This window comes from Thunnus albacares, chromosome 8 (genome assembly GCF_914725855.1).
Source record: "Thunnus albacares chromosome 8, fThuAlb1.1, whole genome shotgun sequence".
NCBI lineage: Eukaryota > Metazoa > Chordata > Actinopteri > Scombriformes > Scombridae > Thunnus > Thunnus albacares.
The window spans coordinates 18,055,415-18,074,217 of NC_058113.1; the positions used below are offsets into that span (position 1 = coordinate 18,055,415).

General features: G+C 40.5%; 1 protein-coding gene and 1 long non-coding RNA gene across 2 annotated transcripts in view; one reads left to right on the forward strand and one right to left on the reverse strand.

Moving 5' to 3' along the window:
* Positions 1–18,803, forward strand: part of LOC122987263 — a 143,460-nt gene that overhangs the window by 101,373 nt on the left and 23,284 nt on the right. The gene's annotated exons all lie outside the window — the stretch shown is intronic.
* Positions 330–10,154, reverse strand: LOC122987262 (transcriptional repressor scratch 1-like). The gene is made up of 2 exons (XM_044359054.1): positions 9,432–10,154; positions 330–4,765 (listed from the first exon to the last, which is right to left on the reverse strand). The coding sequence occupies exons 1-2, from the start codon at positions 9,544–9,546 to the stop codon at positions 4,038–4,040; spliced, it is 843 nt and encodes a 280-aa protein (XP_044214989.1). The 5' UTR covers positions 9,547–10,154; the 3' UTR covers positions 330–4,037.

Below are 18,803 nucleotides of genomic sequence, written 5' to 3' on the forward strand. Positions count from 1 at the left end.
TATTGCTGTAAGCATCCAGGCAGCCCATTACTGGTAGATAGCTTCCAGCCTAAAGAGTGCTAATGAGCACACTGTGCACCAATGTTAACCCAGTCTCTCTTTAAACATACAATATTGACAAAGCCAATACAAGTATGGGTCCAGAATGAGTGTTATTCTATGAAAATGTACTCAGCACTCTTCTGACCTAAAAGATAAATTTACTTTATCAGCATAAATTGCTTTAAAACACACACAGCTGGCAGAAGAGAAATGTATGTTCAACAGGGTTTAAAAGGAGTGAAGAACCTACATTACTTACCATTCAAGCACAAGTTTGTGTGAATTTATCATGACAGAAAAAAGACTTTATTATATCTCAAAACAACACACAAAACTACAACAAAGTGCCTTTGTTGGTTAAGATTATTCTTTATTATGAAGTGCCACAAAATGCTTTGTGTTCATTGTGCTTACATTGTCTGAATACTGGCTCAAAAAAACCCAGGAGATCCTCTCTCTGCACCAGAGAGCCAGACCTCCTGAGACAAGGTGTGTCAGATATCACTATACAGCAGTAAAAATGTCTCAATCCAAAGGATTCTTTACAAACCCTCTTGCAATAAATGATTATTTAGGTTATCATCATTCTTTAACTTGGAAATACAAAAAAAGAAGAGAGGTCAAGCTAGTACAAGGTTTTTAATTCTTCTCTACCTGAATTCTAGTTAGTTTCATTGTGCTACTTTCGTTAAGGTGGAGATGACTAGAATGGAAGTGCTTGGAGAGAACAGATCTGGAGCTCACCCAGAGACAGACAAACACACAAACTGAACCTGTCTGCCTTAAAACCACCACACGGCAACAACTTTAGCCAAAGATGTTTGACTGCAATGCAAAATTGCAACCAGAGTTTTAACACACGAGGATACAATTTGTGACACGTAAACAACAACTGGAGACATCGCAGCCAGAGATACTCTCAGCAGTTTGTTCAGCAACTATGACACCTTCATCCTGTGATCAATCACTACTGCTGAGATTATGTTGTTACTGTTATCATTTTCACAGAGTTGGAAGTTTTAGATTCAGTGGGTAAAATAGAAGCTTTTTGTTATTTATATATGTATCCACAAGTGATAGATGTCCCCAAGAAGTGTTAAGAAATACTGTATGCAGGTAATGTTTTTGCTTTCTTTGCATATAGAGAATTAAGTGGCATTTCTTTGCTATATTTGTGCGTTTAATATTGAATCGTATTTGTATTCACGTTTATGAATTAAAAAGACAAAGATGTAAGCCCTAACAAAGAGTTTTACGACTAATCGTCTGATACAAATTGAAGTAATTGCAGCTCAAATCTAGTTCACACATCAGGGAGATAGATAAGACCTGCAATTTGCTGACTCATACACTGATTCCCCCAGTCAAAACAAAGACTGCCTCATTGTTATTGACTTGTGAGTTTCATTTTTGTAAAAGAATAAAAGATTGTATTGTCTCCTGCAATATAACACTTTTATCACAAAATAGAGACTTTTTGACTTCAGAGCATTGTCAGACCTGATTTGCCTTTGATGTCATGCAGGTTTTACAACTTTATCTCTGGGATGTAAATGAAATTAGGTAATGGGTGCATGTTTCAGTGCAGACTCTCCTTTTGTCCATATATCCCTAAAATGGCCTTGGATATCAGTCAACCCCATCTCTAATTGGGTAATCTCATGCCTGAGGAAACATCAAAACTCCTTTGTCAGATTCACATCTGAATATAAACCCCATTTCTTTTCAACTGTTGAAAGTTTGACTGCAGAGGGCTTTAACAAGACACCACAGACTCTCTCTCTGGGTCTCCTCCAACAGCTCATCAGCAGGCGCTGAGTGTGTGTGTGTGTATGTGTCTATACAAAGTTACAACACATATGGCATATAACATAAACAAGCATCCAAATCTTTTTGTGTGTCCTCAGTCTGTCTCCCGGGAAGCTCCATGAATCTGTAGAAAAGGTTTCTGAGCTGCAGAGAACTGGGTTCAGCAACACTGGTATTGGCCAGTTAGATCAAAGGTTAAACCGTCTATGGGTCGGGGTTGATTTGAGTTAGCCTGTCTGTAGGTATATCACTCATAGAGTTAGCCTATGGTTGGCCCAGTTGGGATGAATGGGGCCTACTGCAGAATAATCAGGACTCGGTCTAATGTATGTGGGACTGTAACAGTTAATGTAACAGCAATCAGGCCAATCTCGCTAAAGTGCATGCTTTTTCTGTGGTTGAAGAATGCACGCTTTATGGTTTAGAAGTGCACTGGAGGGGTAGTTGAATAATGCATTGCATTTAAAGTTGACCTCAGCCCAACTTCAACGATGCACCAACTTTGACTCAGTTTTCTTCTGAAAGTATACAGAAAATTGCTGAACCTCATGTATACTAAGCATCACTTCAGGTTGGTGCACCTTACACGGCAAAATTTGCCATTTCAGTCTGATTCTGTCTTAACCTTATTTTATTGTTTGTATCAGGATAAGATAGATCTCCTAGGGTTATTAAAAGCTTGTTGAAGGCCTGTTATTATATTATTTGGCCACATGACAAGGAAATGATGTTTCAAACACATTTAAGTGTCATTTTAACATCACAAAACCTTTAACAAACCACTAATCTCACACGAATGGCCAGTGATCCAATCTGAGTAAACTGTTGCAAGGTCTAATCCAAAGTTAGGCATCTCCTGGTTATTGTTAGCAGGCTTATTTCATGCTAGAATTAGCCTAGCATGGGTCTGTAAGGGCCATAGTTATCCTACAATAGGCCTCACACCCAGCAGGCAGCTGATCCCAGCCTCTCTAGCCTACATCCTACGTTAGTTCTACTCACTAAGAGGCAGGCAGTGCATAACAAGAGAGGAAAGACAGGACTTTTCTTTTTGTTTCTCTAACACTACATTGGCATGTTCCCTGATGTCTGTAATATTAGTATTTTTCTGTTTATGACTATAGGTGAAGTAAAACATACCTGATTTTTAAACTGCTATACAGTAGTAGGTAATACTTCATAACTTCATCATAAAATACCATGCATTAGGTGATTATTGCTTTTAAAGAGTCCTACGGAGGCTCCAAGAGAAAAATATTGCCCTCAGGTTCTATCTATAGGATTTTGGCAAAAAATCATAAGCTTTTTATGATGTTGGCATAGATTTCATTATTTTTTTGCATGCAATAACGTTAGTAAGAAAAAGGTAAACAACATAATAGGAAAAAATAGTACTCAAAAAAGTGACATATGCTTTGGCCTGTAGTGATAAAAAAAGAGGTTGGCAAAATCCCTACATAGTACATATACAGAAATTAAAGTGCAACAAATATGAAACGATATTACTTCATTGTTATCAAATCAAGTATAAACTTACGACAAATAAAATTAAGCAAAAATGTTACAAAATAAATAAATGAATAAATAAATAAATAGGTACATGAATAAATAAATAAATAAGTAGTATTTTACCTCAGTGGTGGAGAGAATATGGTCACTTGGTGCAGCAGAACATTATTATTATCATTATTATTACTATTATTATTACTATTATTCCCCCCCAAAAAAAAACAAAATCAGAAGGAAAAACTCTTTCACTGCGTTTCAGTGCAGGGAGGAACCAGTAGCTATAGGCCTACTATTGTCTTTGTCATCATCCTCATCATCATTGTATACTGTCGTACTGTATCTAGATGCCAGAAGGAAGCCAAGTTTGTATTATTGTCTCTATCCAGAACAGACAGAGGAAGAGGAGGTGAAGAGTTTTTTTTGAGGAAGTGCATGCGTAGATCAGTTAAATCCTTAAGTGGGCAAATCTCAAGGAGAAAAATTGTGCTATCTTCATCATCATGAATAGGCTCCAAGGGAAAGCAAGGTGGTGGTGTGGGGGGCGGGTGGGGAGTGAGAGTGGAGGGAAAGCAAGGTCATATTCTGACCAAAAATAGATTGTTTGTGTCTGCAGTTCAGTCTGTAAGGATAATGGTAATTTATGTCTGCAGTTTTGTCTGTTTAATCTATGCAGGGGGTCATGCATCTAGGGGGCCAAGAGGAGCGAAGGGGCCTTTGAAGCAGGCAGACTCGTAGTGCTTGTTCAGATAACTCTTGAGCGCGAAGGTCTTGTTGCAGCGTTTACACTTGAAGTGCTTGAAGGCCGAGTGGGTCTGCATGTGAGCGCGCAGGTTCGAGCGGTCTGCGAAGGCCTTCCCGCAGTGGGCGCACCCGAACGGCTTCTCGCCCGTGTGAGAGCGCATGTGGCCCTGTAAAAGCCAAGGTCGACTGAACGCTTTCCCGCACACGTCGCACTTGTGCTTGAGGTCGTGCGTGAGCAGGTGCATGGCCATGGCGGGCATGGACACGTACACCTTCCCGCAGGTCGGACACTTCTTTGCCAACTTGCTGTCCAGTGAGCGGTGTGTCTGTTTGTGCCGGCTCAGGTTGGAAGACGTGGCGTAGGTTTTGCCGCACTCGTTGCAGGTGTGCCTCTGGATGGTCCTGGGGCTGCCGATGGCTTTCCTCCTCGAGCGACCGTCTGTGATGAAGAAGGCATCAACTGTGTAACCCTCACTCACCGCAGCGTCTCCGTTGATGTAACCATCAGTGATTTCTGAGCCGGGGCTGTCAGGAGACTCAGAGTCAGGGGCCCCGTAGTCACTGTGGATACCATCGTAGAGGGGGTCAGGGGAGGGCACCTTGATCCCGCTGTCACTCTCACCATCGTACACACCAGGGCTGATGTAGTCACTGATGTAACCACCTGTTATGGAAAAACAATAAAACAGTATTAGGAGATAGAGCGCTGAAATGGATGTTTTAATAAAAATGGATTTACACTGAACACTGACATGGGAATCGGAGATATTTGTCCCTGATGTAGCCACTGACATAACTGATAGTAAAGAATTTAAATTTGCTTTTGTAAAACCACCTTGAGAGGCACATGTGCAAAAATTCTCGCTCACCACCACAGAGACCTGCAGTTTATATTACACCAAAGAAGGCAGTGAAATCAGATAGTCCTCTTTTCCCAAGCATATCCGTCTTCACAGTACTGGTGGAGATTCAGTATAATGGCCAGCAGGATGCAGTCTGAATTGGTGTAATTAAATAACTGCATAGTCACGGATGTAAACAACTACATTAAACCATTAGCGATATACAGCGGGCCACTGGTGTTTATTCTGCTTCTGCATCCCACTTGAATGCATCTGTTATAACACAGAATATAGAGAGTCGACATAAAATATTCCAAACAGCTGGTTCATTCAACCAGTAACTTGTTCCTGGTGCATTACTGTATGTTGTATGTAACAAAAGTAACTGAAGTGTGAGGGAATGGAGGGAAACAAAAGTTGACATGAAAGGTGGCATTGTACTGTGTGTGTATAGATGCCAGATGCATTTTCCTTTAAAGAGCAGAAAAGAAATGTGAAAAATGGCTGCACAGTGGGTGAAACAGAAGGCTGCATTAGAGCTGATCCCAGGTCAGCAACTTTATATATTTAACCAGTTAATCTGTGGTTATACACTGTATTGCTGTTAAATAAAAGGCATCATTCTGTTTTTTAAGGGGCACAAAGTATTGTGATCCTGCTCTCACTCTAAATGTACTGATACAGACTTTAATAACCTGCTGCCTGTCAGACATACAGGTGCACATACTATGATTATACTCACAGTCCTTCATCCTCTATCTGCCCTGTTGTAATAGTGCAAAAACTATGCCAAGTCAATTACCCCGCATTTACCCTGCATTAGTGGTAGCGCATGGCATAAACTCACCATCAGTACTGCAGCAGCAACTACTTTTAACAACTTTTAACAAATGCGAAAGACTAAATTGGCATATTGCAACACAGAACATCTGTCTCTGCCCTGCACACCTGTGGCCAGTAGTGGAATGTGAAAACAGTCTGCAGTATAAGTCCACAAATAATTCAGCGATATAACTCCTCTCAGTCTTTAAAGGCTGCAGTTAAAACATTTCCTCTGTGAAAGATGAATGCACACAAGCTGACCCTGAACTTGAGAGAGCTGATTTAGCATGTGAAAATGAGCATCAGCACCACAGGCAGATCCAGTGCGGTGCAGGTCGATGGCACAGTGACAGCAGGGCTGCTGCACACGCTCAGTCGTTGCAGTCAACGGTATGGTGCATTTTTACAGATCAGAGGGGGTTGAAGACTTGCACAGTGAGCCTTACAGGAAAAATACAGTTAGTTAAAATTCTTTCTAAAGCAGGTTGGATGATGCGACCACTCCCTCTAGTTACATGCTTATCCGAAAATGCCGTTCTTTTCAATTCTAAGTGTTTTTAGGGGGAATTAGAAACGTGAATATTTCTTCATTTGGTAACAGCCTACATATGGAAATGCATAATTACATGCACAGTATACACTGCACATACAGTACATTAAACTAGCATGTGCAAGCTCAGACTGTATTAAAAACACCCTTAGATTCAATTCACTGACTAAACGTGTTTTTTGGTGGGGATCTACAAGTTTGTCTTCACTCACATGTTGTTTTCTGGTTATTTACTGTCTCTTTTGTTTACTCATGAACAAAGACTGTACTCATTATGCAAAAACATGTCTTTGTGGTTTACTGCCTTTTAAACTGTGCAACAGTTTAGGAGGTTAAAATTAACACTTTAAATTAGAGACCAGACTGAACTGTTCGCAATTGTACAGTAAAGTCTATAAACACAAGTTGTATACAAAATATAAGAAACTAGGCTTTTTTCCCTCCTTTTCTGTTTATTAAAATGCAACAAATATTAATCTAATACATAACCAAATCCTACATGGATAACTTTTTTAAAAAAAAGTTACATCCATGTTGAGCCATCCAAAAAACTATTTACTATTCACAGATGCACACACAGAAAAAGAAAATTAAAAAATAGCTTTAAATAAATTAAGTAAATATCAAGATTCAGAGAATTTCTTTTGGGAGTATTTTTAGACAAGAAAAGAAAACCTTGGTTGCAGATGAGATTATTTTTCTGCAGGTAACGACTTCCAAACTTTAACAGTTTTTAGGAAGACAGATGTGATTCATTTCTGGCATTATCATCTTATTCTACATAAAACAGTCTGAACCTGCAGCCATGACAAGAATATACTATCAGGGTTTTTCCTCCTATAAGGAATTCCCGTTGTTATTATTCCTCCAGTCTCTCAGAGGATTTTTGAGTTAGACGCAGAAGCAACAAGCTCCACCTGACACCACATATCTGTCTACATATGATAACAGCTACTTTATATCTGCCACGGCGTCCCATCTGGATACACACTCCCATCACGCACAACGCACGGAACACGGGTGGGATATAAATTATTCCAAACTCCGCTTCGTTCAGGCAGAAAGTTGTTCCTATAACATGCAGACGCTCTTGTTGTGGGGTAGAGCCCGTACTGCACTGTGTATAGCAGGCAGCCGCATTAAGCTGTTGCCATCAAGTGTTAGGGATGGAGACAAAAGGTGGCCGGGACAGGCAGCGCTGCACGGTGCTGCTGAGGCGGCAGATCGCGTGTCAAGCCGAGCAGGGCTTGTTAACCTCGACATTATAAATACACCACTGACATGAGCAGAGAGATGCATGCACAAAAAAAAAAAAAAACGCGCATATGAATGAACACGTTGATGTGCAACAGCCTGTCAATGACACTGGGGTGGAAGCAGTGCAGTCAGTGGCTTAATTTACATGGAAAAGGCATCTCTGGGTTTTTTTGTGTGTGTAAAATGTGACGCACGCTGTCGGAGGGTGTGGGGAAGTTCACAGCTTCAGAGCAGCACAGGGCAGCACAACACAATGAGTCACACTGTCGCTTTAGGATACATGCAGCAGGGCCTATTATGGCCAGAAAGTCAATCTAAAAATATAAATATTATATGCTACAAAAATAAACTATTATCCATATTAAACAGTTATTCCAAGGCAATCAATTTGGATCAAATTACTACTTAAATTCAGAATCTATTACCATTAACTTATATTCAACAGTTAAGTGAGATAAGAGGCAATTCTGATCCTATTTTGTCTTTCTGTGTCTCTATAATATGACAGCTTATGGCAGCAATGCATTTCTCCACAGAAAGGCTTGGCGAGATATCATTGTGCAGAAATCTGCCAACACTGCAAAAAAAAAAAAAACGGGACAGGCACACCTGGACACTGAGCTCAGACAATGCAGAATGAAAGGATATGTGACTGTGATGCATGAGGCTAATTTTATGCGACCAAGAAGAACAAATCCGGAGTACATTGGTGGTTGTGGTTTTTGGACACAGTATTGTTGCAGAAAGAATATCTGAGTTGTAGCTGTTTTTATTGCTGCACCTGCTGTCAGTGAAACAAACAGGTATAAATATACGTATCAAACATTCAAGTGTCATAATGTTTTGTCAGGTTATTTTCTCTACTATAAACATATAAAGTTTTTATGCAATGCCTTCCACATGTTAAACCCCACACTGCAGAAGCATGTCCAGTTAAGAGCAGGTTTATGAATTAAACATTTTGATTCCAAGTGACCTGTCGGCTCAGTAATTCCACAAAACCAAGTAAAAGTGGACCAGATATTAATAACCGCTGTCCCGTCTTCATCTCTTTTAACCTTTTAGCCTGCGTAGGAGGGAAAAAAGTCCCTTCTGACTATGAGCCAAAATCGATGAAACATGGGATGCGCTGGATTTAGTTGATTTCTCAAGTGACCTTTCCGCTTCAGTAGCAACTCCTACAACCGACCAACCGCTAAAAAATCAACTCTGCTCTATCATATATGCTCCCAGTAAATGAAGCGGTGCTGTGGTTACTCTCACCGTGTGTATGATTATTGAGATTGGCAGTTATTCTGTGGTTTTTCGTGCCCTCCCACTCTCATCTCTCTACTCGTATAGTCATATAAAGTGCAAAACCTCTTACAATCTCCACCAATGTAACGCTTTGAAACATGCAAGACAAATGCAATAACTAGACTATGTAATAACTCGATACTGTCTGCTATAAGCTGCTGTACCTGTTTGCCTCAAGTACACCCGCATCACCCTACAAGTAGCCAATAATAATAAGTTTCAATGGAAAGGCTACAGGTAAATCGGATTGTGTACAGAAATAGAGAGCAACAGTGATTCCCGCTCACTATAAACTCATTATGGAGCATTATTGATACACTAGGTGAGTATTATAGTTATTTTTGTGTTCAGAGTTGCAGGACTGCACCCGTGTGTCAACCAATGGTGCCGAGTTTAAAGAACAGTCACAGTCAGGGAATCCCTCTAGCATACAACAGGTAAATCCACCTTTTAGTCTCCCTTTGGAAACCTCTTCTCTTCCTCCTCCTCCTCCTCCTCCTCTTTGAGACTGACTTGTTTTCAAGACACCTGTTAATGCTGCTTGTGTAGGCAGCCTGACCTACCTTTGTCATGGAGCCGCAGGCTGAGGTCTGTCCTGTGCCGGTAGGCGTTCTCCAAATCCGCCCCGGTGGAGAAATCATCCAGTTTCACCTTTTTCACCAGGAAAGACCTTGGCATGATGGTGCGACACCGACACCGACACACACGCACACACACACACACTCACACACACACTCACACTCACACACACACACACACACACACACACACTCACAAACACAACCACACACACTCACAACAAACACAGCCGATCACCGAGGCCAGCGTGATGGTTTCGCCCCGTCACACACCGACAAGAACCGGCGGCAAAGATTGTCTTCGGGTTTTTTTGGAAGAAGCGCGAGCGGTGAACTGACCCGGTAAAAGAGTTGACGTTCAACCAACAGCGGCGTCTTGTTTCTTTGCAGTTTCTCTGACTGTCGCTGCCTCCTCTTCGGTTTAGTCCTCTCGCAGCGAGGGAGACAGAAATGCAACTTCAGCACCGGACAGCTCCCTCCGCGGGGTGCCTCGCGCTCTCAGTGCTCGCGGGCAGGCGGGCAGACCGGGGGAGACAGAGGCTCGTGTGCAGTCCAAAGATTCGCCTAAAAAAAAAAAAAAAATTAACAGGCGGTGGATGGCACCCTGCAGCGCGCGCCTCGGCTCTCGGGCCTCTTAAAAGAAGAGGAGAGAAGAGATGAAGAGGAGGAGGAAGAGGAGGAGGAGGAGGAGGAGGAGGAGGAGGGAGGGATGCGAAGAAAATAAGAGGAGGGAAAAAATGGAAGGGAGATTCTGGAAGCTTTTCAAAAAAATATGTCGGACACCTTGTCCTTCCCTCTTTGCCGCAGAAATAGTCCTTAATTCCCGTCAACAGCGACTATTCAGAGCGGTAAATAATCACAATAAAGATTCCCCCTGCGGCCGAGTGGATCAACAGCGTCCCCTCTTTCTCTTTCTGTATCCCTCTCTCTCTCTCTCTCTCTCTCTTCTCTCTTCCCCTCTCGTCTCTCTCTTTCTGCAGCTTCCGCGAGGTGTTCCCGTGAGTGTGCCGTCTCGCGATCAGCTGTTGGCATTTATAAGGCGCAGAGAGAGAGAGAGAGAGAGAGAGAGAGAGAGAGAGAGAGAGAGAGAGAGATGGAGGGATGGATAGACACACGGGCGGAGGGAGTGCTTAATTTAATCCATCCCACATCCCCGGGGAGCGGCGACTGGCCCGGATGATTTATTGAAGCTGTTATCACCCCCCACCCCCCTTTCTCTTTCTTTCTTTCTTTCTTCTTTTTCTTTTATTCCCCCCTCCTCTCTCTCTCTCTCTCTCTCTCTCTCTCTCTCTCTCTCTCTCTCTCTCTCTCTTCATTTTTTGAGCGTGTGTGTGTGTGTGTGTGTGTGTGTGTGTGTGTGTGTGTGTGGTAGTTTCAGTGTGTGTGAGGCGAGGCGCCATGTTTTAGGGAGATAAGAATGGAAATTATTGTTATAGGTTTTTTTTTTCTAGCACTCATCGATTTGATTCAGCAATCACAGCGTGTAACATGAATTTTAAATATTGTCCCATTCTAGTGCATATACTTTTTTTTTGGTTTCCTTCTTCTTTTATCACCTGCTAAGCTCTTCTATCTTTTTTGCTTTTTTTTCCTCCTGATGACATGGATTTTATGGAATATTAACTAGCATGCTGAGAGCCTCGTAATTATCATTAATGTGGCCCCGAAGGCAAATGGATGTAGACCAAATGGAGTGTTTTACAGTGACTGCCGCATTAATATGGGAGTGGAGTAATATCTGCTCCAGGGTCACACCGGGTTCACTGACAAGTTTTACTGCAAAATCGAGGATTGTCGCTGCTCTGTGTCTATTATGTAACAACGACAAAGATAATTTGAGAGATTAATGAATCATTTGTTGTGTACACGTTTGTCTTTTTAGCCTCAGTCTCCTTTTCTGTCCCAAAATATCAGTGAAATAATTTCAGATGAATGTAAACAAAGAGAAAAAATATGCTTCTGATGTATCTTTCTTTGCAACAAGGTTTATTGATTAGCACGTTTCAGTTTTAAAAGTCATCCAAAAGTGTCAAGTTTGATCTTTCATTTACATGATTTAGACCAAAAAGTTAAATGCTGGCAGTATTTAAGTGGTGCATAAGGTCAGTGACCACACACACACACACACACACACACACACACACACACACACACAGAATAACACTATATGAATATGTTTTCATTAGTCCCAGTGTGTAAAAGTACACATTACTGAGTTGGTGTCCCTACAGGTTAAAGGAAACTATGTTTTAATGAGGCAGGTAGGACTCACTGACTCAGATTTGTGGGCTGAGAAAAGTTGCTGAACATCTGTTAAAGGTTACAGAAAGCTCAGTGGGTGACTTTGATCTACAGAGAAACCACTTAAAGATCAAGTATTTGCAGTAATTTGAAGGTTTTCAGGACAAACTCTGGCATCAGAGTTTGTTCTGGTCAAATCTGGTCTCACATCACCTCAGTGAGTTGTTGACTTGATACTTGAGACTTTGACTCAGGTAAACCTGTGACAAATTAGAAAATAAGGGGAAATTACAAAGGAAAAATCAAACATATTGATAATGAATTCAACAAATGCATGTATTTTTGAATATGTTGATGTAAATATACAACTCTATCTATCAAAGATAGAACAGTTCAAGTTTACAGTGTTGCAAAGAAATGTTATTACAAGATTGTCAGTGTCTGGTTGTGTGTTTGTATGTGTTTGTGAGTCAGTGATCATGACTTTTGCAACCCTGTGTAAAATTATTCAGAAATAGGTTAAGGATAAGTTCACAATTTTTCCAAGTCTGTCTCGCAATAGTCAGGTGCCCAAATGAACACTTAAGCACGTTTTGCTTGTGGCTGAAGCTTCATATTATCTCCAAGAAAACATGTACATATATTTTTACATGCAAGGACGGCTGTGGATTTCCTCGTCCTCACTTGAATTGAAAGTAGATCATCATCTTAATGGCCAGTACGAACAGGAGGAATGATTACGGCAGGAAAAACATGTGTCAGTGTTAATTTGGGCACCTGACTGTTGTTTTAGGACAGACTTTAAGAATTGTGAACCTATCCTTTAAAGTTTTAAAATATTTACTGTCATTGTCAAATATGACTCATTTTGCAATGTCAGTGCTAGTTCTGTTGTTTTTTTTAGTTTCGCTGGGTCTTCTTGGTTAAATGAATGAATTGAATGAATTTAGAATCTCCGTCAGTCAAACAGATTGAGAAGGACAGTGAAGATGTCATGTTAGAGAGGCAGCTTTATTAAGATTTGGAGAATGATTATGAGACAAGTGGTGCTTATGAAGAGGCATCTGGGTCATTTGAGCTCAATGAATGAGTATCTAGGAGAAAAAAAAAGTCAGTATGTACAGTAATAAGTTTGTTGAAGTTCAAGTAAAGTTCATATGACTGATATGTTTCCACTCTATGTATTTAGTATTGATTACAGGCCACATGATTTGTACTGTGTGTGTGTGTGTGTCTGTGTGTGTCGTGTGTGTGTGTGTGTGTGAGTGTGTGTCTGTGTGCGTGTGTGTGTGTGTGTGTGTGTGTGTGTGTGTGTGTGTTGCTACCAGTCCATCTGTTGTCCTTAATCAGGGGAAGAGCAGATGAGTTCCATCACCTGGAGACTAGCTCAGGGAGGTCCAATTAAACACACACACACACAACTGGCCTAACACACACACACACACTCACACACCATACAACCACCTCTACAACAACTGTTAGTCTTCTGAAATACCCTACAACATTAACAACACATTTCATCATCATTAGAGGCCATGTGGACACACACACACACACACACACCGACAGCTTGACACATATGGACAGAAACAAACATTATACACACATAGACTTGACACACAACCAGCACATGCATACACATGTAGATATTCAGCTTGCCGTATCCATCAATGTGTTATTCACACAATATTTCATGTCTGATTTTGACTTAACAAGGTCATTAAAATGTTTTCTCATCACTGACATCTGGCATTTTCAAAATGAGATCCACTGTATATCCAACAATCAAAGACTAAGTGCCAAAATGACGGCGAGTCATTCATCGTGTCTGTTTCAGATTGTCGGGGATGTGAGAGTAATTTCTAAGGATGGAAGGGACAATATTTCACCGCAGCGCACATGAGTGTGAATTGCAGCCAAAAGTGGAAAGCTCTGGGTGTTCTGTGGTTGGTGTCATCCTCACACTTCTCTAACAGCACCTTGCTTTATTTTTGGGAGAAATGGGAGGGTTTTTTCATTTTGTCAGGAGGCCTCGTGAGCACACTGGTATTATTTAATTTAGTTGATATGTAGATGTTTGATTTGGATAATAAAGGTATCTTATTTAAATATCTGATATAGTACATGTAAGTTACTGCAATTCTTGCACAAATAATAACTTCTTAAGTATTGTTTTATCATTGTAGTTCGTATATTAGAAACTGACTTGAAGTAAATGGAGTAGTGATATTGTGACTCCTACTTTTTTGTAGTAAGAAATGTTTTTCTGTGTCTGAATTAGAAATTTAGACAAGAATTGATAAAATTTGTTTTTGTGTGTTTAATCCAAAGTCCATAATGTGAGATGTGTGTTTGTTTACAGTAATACTAAAAGACTTTTTAACAGCCTCAGTTAAGGATGTAAGATCCTCCTCTCAGGATGTTTTATATTGCTTGAAATGAGTTTAACCATGACTCATTAGGCAAAAGACATCGCAGAACTTTTTAAAAAATGTTTTATTTAACTAAAGATAGGAGAAAGTGAGGGGAGAGAGCTCATATATTGTTAATGTAACATTACACTCATGATTAGGAAGAAGGATGTTTTAGTTCCTCCTTGTGTGTGTGTATGTGTGTGTGTGTGTCAGATACTGCTCTGAGGTTAGCTGTGATAGATGTTCTCTTTGGTTTAATTGATGCTATGCCACGTCGAAGGCCGACACATGTTGTACACCAAACTCAGAGCCGCTGCCCAGCTGGTCTGTGTACACGTGTGTGCATGTGTGTGTAGGTGGATGTGGGTGTGTATTTGATGCACGGTGCGTGTGACAGGCAAGCAGCAGCTGCTGCAAGCCGTCTTGTCCAATACCCCGCTATAAACACATGCACATATACACAAATGTCTAATGATCCACTGGAATGACACACAATGCTTTTAGAGTCCCAGATTCATTTTCACACATCAACCCTGACCCTAACACACACACACATATTGTCTGCAGTATTTGAGCATTTTTAATGCAAAAAAGTCTGAATTAATATCTAATACAGATATGTAAGTATTGAAAATTGTTTTATTTGTTGTTTCTGGACAATTTAAGGTCACATTAAGGGTGTGCTCTTCTTTCTCATCTCTTTCTGTGTGAAGAAATGTATTTTTACTGACTGGCACTGAGTTTTCCCCTTTGAATAAAATGTTTCTATCAAGGAGCATGAAAAGTCAAAATATATTTCTGTCTCTGTCCCTCTCTCTGCCTCTCCTTTTTTTTTCTTTTTTTTTTTTTGTCTTTTCTGAAGGTGAGCCTCGTTCTGTTCTGTCCTAAAGCTGTTCTGTCGCAGTAACGCTAAATATTGCTGAGCAGCTCTTCTCATCAGGCACACACACCCACACAAAGACACATGCACACATACACTCACACACACACACACACACACACACACACACAGACATGCACACTTGCAGACACACGCAGAAGTGCTGGGCTAGGGGAGAAATGTGGCCTGTTTCTTTGCAGTTTTTGATGACTCCCGCTGTACTGGTGAAACAGAATGCAGCGTACATTAGCACAGGATAGAGTGTCCCAAAACAGAGGAGAGGAGAGGAGAGGAGAGGAGAGGAGAGGAGAGGAGAGGAGAAAACATACCAAATACATACTGCAGAAAAATATAATTTTGATATTGTGTGTCTAAAAAGTTTTTCTTACACACTTATTCACTTGTTATGGAGCTTTTGAGTATATTATGCAGTGTTTATCTGTGATTTTTGAGTGGAGATTGCTTTTTCAGCTGCTATTTTTTGCATATTATTTCATTATCACGTTATTATTATTATTATGTTCATTTCCAGGTTTGTGTTTTTATTCTGGGGCTCTACTGGAATATCTTTGCTTGATTTACAGTTCAGAAAACTCTGTGTTTATCTTATACTAGCTTTTATGCAGCCCCTCAGTTCAGCCTCTGTCTGAAACAGGTCGTTCTAGCTCCTGTCTCTTTAAGGCCCCCCTCCCCACTCTGTGATTGGTTAGCTCCATGAAGCTGCATCTCGGCCGACATACAGCGGTTACAGAGGCTACATAAACAAACAATAGTAGTCAGATTTTATCTTTCTTCGTTCTTTACTGGAAATGGAAACTTCTCAAACAATCCTTAGCAACAACCTTAGCAACAAAGACGATTAAAACGGATGGCTATTTGTGGGCATGTATGAACAATTTGATGTCATCACAAGATGAAGTAGAGGTAACTTTGCAAACACAGCAGGCTGAAGCCCTGGCTTTTCTCTTGCAAGGAGCATTTTTACATACGTAGACCTCAACTTTTGACCTTTGACCATTTGACATCATAACAGTATGAATATAACAAAAAATAAATATATCACAAAAAGCACAGTATGTCCACTTTAAAGGTAAAGAATGAACTGGCCACCTCAATCAGAAACCATGTTTATGTATGTTCATAAAAAAAATTAAAATAAAATTGAATGATAACTGTGAACAAATTTTACACCATCTTGTCTTATCGACCACTCAAAGTGCTTTATAATGCATGCGAACATTCACCCATTCACACACACATTCATACACTGATGATGTTTCTATGCTCACCCATTCACACACAAACTCACACAAGCAATTTGGGGTTCAGTATCTTGCCCAAGGACACTTCCACATGAGGACTGGAGGAGCTGAGGGTCGAACCACCGACCTTCTGATTAGTGGACGACCTGCTCTACTTTCTGAGCCACAGCTGCCCACGAACAGTTTTCAAACAAATTAATATGTCCGTCCTCCACATGGTGAAAATTGTAATTGCTGTTACTGGTTGACCGAGAGGACACGCTGCATTATTCACTCTGTGATATACACACGTGTTGTTGTTGTTGTTTTTTTCAGTCTTTGCAGCCTGATCTACAAAACCAATGTAATGCTTCATTAGCTAAATGAATCTGTAAGAAATATAAGATTAATGAGCTCTTTAGGAAGTGATTGGCTCCAGTTAAGAATGTATAATCTAAATGTATAATGTTCATAATGAATCCTAAACAGAAGATTTCACAGTCTGCAAAGTGCAGATTAATGGGTCTGACATTTATTTGTGTTGTACGAGACGTACAGTACACCACACATATTCATACAATCCAAACAAACAACCCTTATGCACATATAGAAACTGCTGGCCCCTTATGGGAAAGCACTGAAGTAGCCTTTCTCTCTTTTTCTCTGTGTATTTCCCTAAACTCTCTCTGACCCACAATGCTGTTGCTGGAGATATTTCTCTTCCTCTCTCTATCTTGGGGTAATTGTGTGAATCAGGAGAGATTGCATTTACCCAGACAGCTGAGTGGCGAGCTGGCAGGGTAATAAATGGCCTGATAACCAGCACTACTCTGATCCCTCTCAACGCAGAAATAAGAACAAAAAAATCATTACCTGCCTCAGACAGGCCTATCCTGTGATGTCACATGTGATAAAGAGAGACATATTTCGGAAACACAGAGAGGGGAAGGGGTTGGAAGGAAGGAAGGAAGGAAGGAAGGAAGGAAGGAAGGAAGGAAGGAAGGAAGGAAAGAAAAATGAAAGAAGGGATGAGAGAAGTAGAAGAGTTATAGAAACGTTCCAGGCAACATTTTTATTTGTTTTACAGATTGCTCCATTTATTCAAAGTTTTTGGAGCACAGAGCAAAGAGATGGGAGATAAAATCGGATAAAAGAATGAATTGGAGTACTATCAGTGAAGTAGGGGCTATGGCTCCATCCTCAATCTCCAACACTTCAACCATGATTTAGGAGCGCAAAAGGTTTAGACTGGTCAGAAACAATCGATTTTACTCGAATTTAATTCAAATTCTTTTTGTTTTCCATCTACTCTGACTCTGTATATACCTTTTAAATGGCAAGATCAAGCATATCAAGCAAATAATCAAATATTTGGAAGCAAATTATAGCAGCACACACACACACACAAGTCTCAGCAGTGTGTGAAAGTGCCAGATTTGGCTTTGAAACTGACATTACTTATTTAGCTTGCATTCATGTACAAAGGCAGTCACTGCAGCAGCATCAGGTTGATGTTTCTAGGTTTCGTTTGTTCCAGGACTGTATCACATGACTATGAGGCATGAGTGAGTTTGTGCTGCAGCCAACAATTCATGTCAAATCAGGGGAGGAGATCTGCCATGTAGCTCAGGATTAATCAGGAATAAAAATAGGTTTCAAATGGAACACATGCTGCTTTAATTTTTTTATATTGATCATATGACTATTGTATGTGTAAGGGTTGCTTGTATTGATGAACCCATAGAGAATTATCACCCAACTCCTTAGCCAACCCTGTCTCTTAGAAACTGCATTCATATAAAACTACATTTTTCCCCCTATTACACTGCTTTGGCAAATTTAATTGCTGCCTGGATTATGTTCACAGGCACTACATTCAAATATCAGGCTAAAGTTGGCAGGAGGAGAACTGCATGGATGGAGAAGGACTCTGGCACCAGAGACCAGGGTTCATATCCTGAGTCCCACATGTGGTTAGGATGTGTTATGCTTCAAGTCATTGTAGACTTTTTCCTGTTTTAAACCAAGACCATCTTCCCCTAACCTTAACCAAGTGGTGGAGAAAAAAAGAAGTACATTGTCACTGAATATTCCACTCTTACGTATCAACATTTTTGCTACTTATCAAATGCGCTAATTAACATTTTCTCATTATGTTGAAAGAAAGTGTACTTCAGCCAGCATTACGTTTCTGGCAAAGCCAAGCGGGTAGTTCCCGGTCTGAAAAGTGAAGCCAATGAGGAAGTGACTTAAACCTGCATTCTCTCTGATGGCCATCAGGGGGTGACTCCACTGGCTTCAAACAGGAGTCAATGAGAAGTCTATGAGAAAATGACCCTACCCCTGATATATTATCTCAGTAAACAGTTTCTAATGAGTCTATGGTCTCAATTGCTAGTTTCAAGTCTTCTTCAATACAGCATGATGTTTATTTTGTAAATTATGGTCCCATTTAATTTAAATTTGATGATAAAACAGGGTATGCTTTAGGGCATGGCTTCATTGTGATTGCCAAGTCGCTACTATAGCAACAACATCGGTTAGGTAATGTAACCATAGCGTAACCCCAGATTCACAGAGT

Excerpts from the sequence above, each read along its gene's own strand:
- LOC122987262 (XM_044359054.1), bottom strand. The coding sequence starts at position 9,546 with ATGCCAAGGTCTTTCCTGGTGAAAAAGGTGAAACTGGATGATTTCTCC. Across the intron at positions 4,766-9,431 it reads CCTGCGGCTCCATGACAAAG|GTGGTTACATCAGTGACTAC; the intron begins GTAGGTCAGGCT and ends TTTCCATAACAG.